The sequence below is a fragment of the Melampsora larici-populina genome (assembly GCF_000204055.1).
Source record: "Melampsora larici-populina 98AG31 unplaced genomic scaffold MELLAscaffold_37, whole genome shotgun sequence".
Lineage (NCBI taxonomy): Eukaryota > Fungi > Basidiomycota > Pucciniomycetes > Pucciniales > Melampsoraceae > Melampsora > Melampsora laricis-populina.
The window spans coordinates 360811-364371 of record NW_006768801.1 but is presented as its reverse complement, the minus strand read 5'-3'; the positions used below and the strand labels follow the sequence as shown (position 1 = coordinate 364371).

At 39.5% G+C, this 3561-nt stretch overlaps 3 protein-coding genes across 3 annotated transcripts in view; 2 read left to right on the top strand and 1 right to left on the bottom strand.

Moving 5' to 3' along the window:
• MELLADRAFT_109524 (uncharacterized protein) overlaps positions 1-226 on the top strand; it is a gene marked incomplete at both ends in the record, with an annotated part of 2442 nt that extends 2216 nt beyond the window's left edge. Inside the window, one exon of the mRNA XM_007413579.1 lies at positions 94-226. Within this exon, the coding sequence (XP_007413641.1) occupies positions 94-226 (133 nt within the window). The remainder of the gene's footprint in view (positions 1-93) is intronic.
• Positions 227-1826: 1600 nt separating this feature from the next.
• Positions 1827-3102, top strand: MELLADRAFT_109523 (uncharacterized protein; the record flags this gene model as incomplete). Its single annotated transcript, XM_007413580.1, has 3 exons — positions 1827-1859; positions 2119-2811; positions 2911-3102. The coding sequence occupies 3 exons, from the start codon at positions 1827-1829 to the stop codon at positions 3100-3102; spliced, it is 918 nt and encodes a 305-aa protein (XP_007413642.1).
• Positions 3103-3436: 334 nt separating this feature from the next.
• Positions 3437-3561, bottom strand: part of MELLADRAFT_109522 (uncharacterized protein) — a gene marked incomplete at both ends in the record, with an annotated part of 1203 nt that continues 1078 nt past the window's right edge. The window contains one exon of the mRNA XM_007413473.1: positions 3437-3461. Within this exon, the coding sequence (XP_007413535.1) occupies positions 3437-3461 (25 nt within the window). The remainder of the gene's footprint in view (positions 3462-3561) is intronic.

Below are 3561 nucleotides of genomic sequence, written 5' to 3'. Positions count from 1 at the left end.
TCAGGTGAGTAAACTTTGGATCTGAGTCGGATTTATTCAGATATAGTATTGATAGAACGATATTGTTCTAAATGGATAATTTTTCATTCTCAGCTGGTCGTCGTCAGTTCATGATTCGAAAGGTGTGGCTGTTTTGACCTTCAATGACATTATCCTTGGCTCATTGGAGTTAGTTGATCGATTGTCAAAGAAGACAGGATCTAAAACTTTCAATAACATAAAATAATCATAATACTATCACTCTCGTTCATTTCTTGATCTATCCTTCATGTTCATCACTTCTTGGATTCTTATTTAGCATTTGTAGCTTTTTTTCGTATAGTTTTTCACCCTCTTTTGTCAAATATTACACGCTCATTGTTATCATTCTAGCTTGTAATTTATATCTTGCATATCAAACGTTTGTTGAATGAGATCTTTGAAATCAAAAACAAATGAAAACTTTTTTACTTTCTTTTTTTACTTTTTCAGAACTCGTGTAATGGGGTTGAGATATGAAATTGATCCCCTTCCTCTCGGTTTTTCAAATTTTGTAGTTCCTTTGCATTTAATCTTCATACCCAAAGTCTTTGTTGAGAAAAAGATACATCTTGTGTAAACATCATCTTCAACAAGGGATAAGTATACAACATTTTTCTTTTCAAGGACCAAATGAATTAAGGGAATCAAACGATGTGTGTAAACGCAACATCTTCTTGAAAGGTATTTTTGAACTCAAGCAAATTCAGCAACCTACTGATCAATGACGCCAGATCTGTGTGTTGTCTTAAATTTGAGGGGTGGAAACCTTGATCCCACTTCTACTTATGCTCGACCATTTTTCATGAGCCCATGGAAGGTCCACTTCAACTCAGAATCAAAGGAAATAGAGGTATGTATGACATCAAGAAGGATACACACCGCAGCCGTCGTGAATCATATGATGGCAGCCCGGCGATATCCGAACCCCAATTTAGGCCTTTACATATCCGACAGTTCTGTCGGGGCGGTTGATGTTGGTCATATCTGGTCACATCGAAAAGTTCAAAAGAAACCCACGAAGATCAAGTTCAAAACCCAAGTGAAGGAACTATTGAAGATAACGAAGCTCTAGTGAATTGAGATGGAAAGAGACTCGAAGTTCAGCCCGATGGATGTCAACCAAGTTGCTACACTCGGTGAGGCTAGATAGCAATTTCATCCTTTGCTCTGATAACCCTTTACTTCACCACATGACGTCATTCATGCCAGTCTTCGATTGAACTTTCAAACGTTATCATAAACTTTCCTCTGTGGTTCTCTCCAATCGATCTGATTCTGCAAGATGCGTATTGGAGTCATTTCTCTGCCTGAGCGTATGTCAGTTGCAAAGTCAACAGGGTTGATAGATTTAGCATCAGGAGGGGTCGCAGTCTGTTGCCTATCTTACCTGTGCAATTCCCTGCCCCAAATGCCATCGGCCCTAAGTTTGCCTAGTGAACTGATGATTCTGATACAAATCGAATTCCTCGTTTTCAATACTAGGCATGTTCATACTCGATGTGAGTACTCTCGATGCGATATCGCCGGCGTGTCTTTATTTCGATGGATTGAACATTTCAATATAGTCATTATGCTCAGTATTTGCCAACCACGGAGAGGCTTTACGGGGGATCTGTTTTCAATGCTTATATCCACAAGCCTGTGTATACTCAGAACCTTCGTGTCAACCATATGAAGCACTCCTAAGCGTGTCACGGCAGTTCCTGACGGATTTGTATCTCCGAACTGATCTTGGAATTTTAAATTGCAGAGCTTTGAATACTCGGCGGATTTCAATGTGACTCACAAGCCTACTTTTGGTCCTGATGAGTGGCATATTGGTGGTGGTGGTACATATGGTGAGTTATGATATTTCTGTCTTTTTGCTCAAGTATCAGTCGCGAGTCACTGACCTGTGCACTTCCCAAATGACTGATTTGTAGCTGCCATAGGTGCTCGAATCTGGTCAGTATACCATTCTTATTGATAACCTCACATATAATCATGACTGGCAATATGTTACAACACATCGATGAGATGAAACCAATGGTCTCTCCCCTCAATCACTGACGCGAATATGTTGTTATTTGGTCTGAATTGAATGGTTTGTCAGGATAGGTACCGCCCAAGCAGATCTTAATGCTCATCCACAAAGGTCAAGACTTTCCATCCGAAATCGAAGAAAGACTGTTAAATTATTCTCCATCTCTCTTTACTTTTATCAACGATCCTAATCATCCTTTAACGACTCGAGCTTTAAACATTTACTCAAATACGCAACGTGATTTTAAATATTTGACTCCCAAGCGTCAAATTAAACTTATTGATATTGCTAGTCATACACCTAAATTTGTTCATTTGATTTGTTCACCTAGTCGGATGAATGAAACGATTGAAGACCTTCAAAATCTTCGTACTGGATCAGGTCAGATCAGCTCTCACCTTGATCAACATCAAATCACGAATTGGTCTCCATTGTTTGTCTATGAACCTATTCCAGATTCATGTCTACCGGAAAACCTTGAAAAATTAATCAGTTTATCAAAACATATTGAAGTCTTCAGCCCAAACGAATTAGAAGCTAGATCTTTCATTGGACTTATTACTCCGTCTGATGAGGTTCCAGAAGAGATAGAGGATATTGCACGAGTTTTTCAAAACCATGGATTCAAAAATGTTGTTATCCGTTGTGGTAAAATGGGCGCCTTTGTACTTACACATCAAGAATCAAACAAGGGAACTTGGGTTCCTGCAATGATTGAAGATCAATCAAAAGTCATCGATCAAACTGGTGGTGGAAACGCATTTCTAGTTCGTGTCTAACATCAATTACTTTCAGATTCACTGATCTTCCAATCCTTCTTTGCCGTGAATGGTTCGCTGACTTGATTTGGATTCTTACTCATCCAGGGTGGTTTAATGGCCGGTTTGGCAAAGGGGCTTGGACTAGTAGAAGCTTCTTATTGCGGCGCTGTGTCTGCAGGACTTACTATTTCTCAGTTAGGTCTACCTGATATGACTGTTGATGATGACGGGCTTGAATTATGGGGAAACTTGAAGCAGGTACCAGAAGAGTTGAAGATTAAACTCATGGCTCGCTGAGTGAAGTCATTTTTTCAATTTCAATACTACTCGAGGCCCTTACCGCTCCGTGATGTGCTACTATGGATTATCTCTTGGTTTTTGAATTTGTAGATCGTTGGAGAAATAACCTGTGCGACATTTGAAAAATATCTAGCTATCGTTTGTCACCTTCACCGAGAGATACTGCGATCTCGCATTGAACGCTTTGACAATTGAACTTCAACTTCGAGGTCTTAAGAATGCCTCTCATCATAAGGATTTATGACTCGAAACCGAATTCCGAAAAACTGATGGAGAAGTCTCTCGAGTCATAAGCAATGAAGAAAACCGTCTACAAAACATATTCATGATCTCATCCAATCGCCACAGGTGGATGTCTTCGATGGTATTCGAGATATTTGTTGCATATGGCATTCTAGTAATACTTTTCAATGCTCAATGACTTTGACGTATTGAGCGCATACAAGCCTATGATCA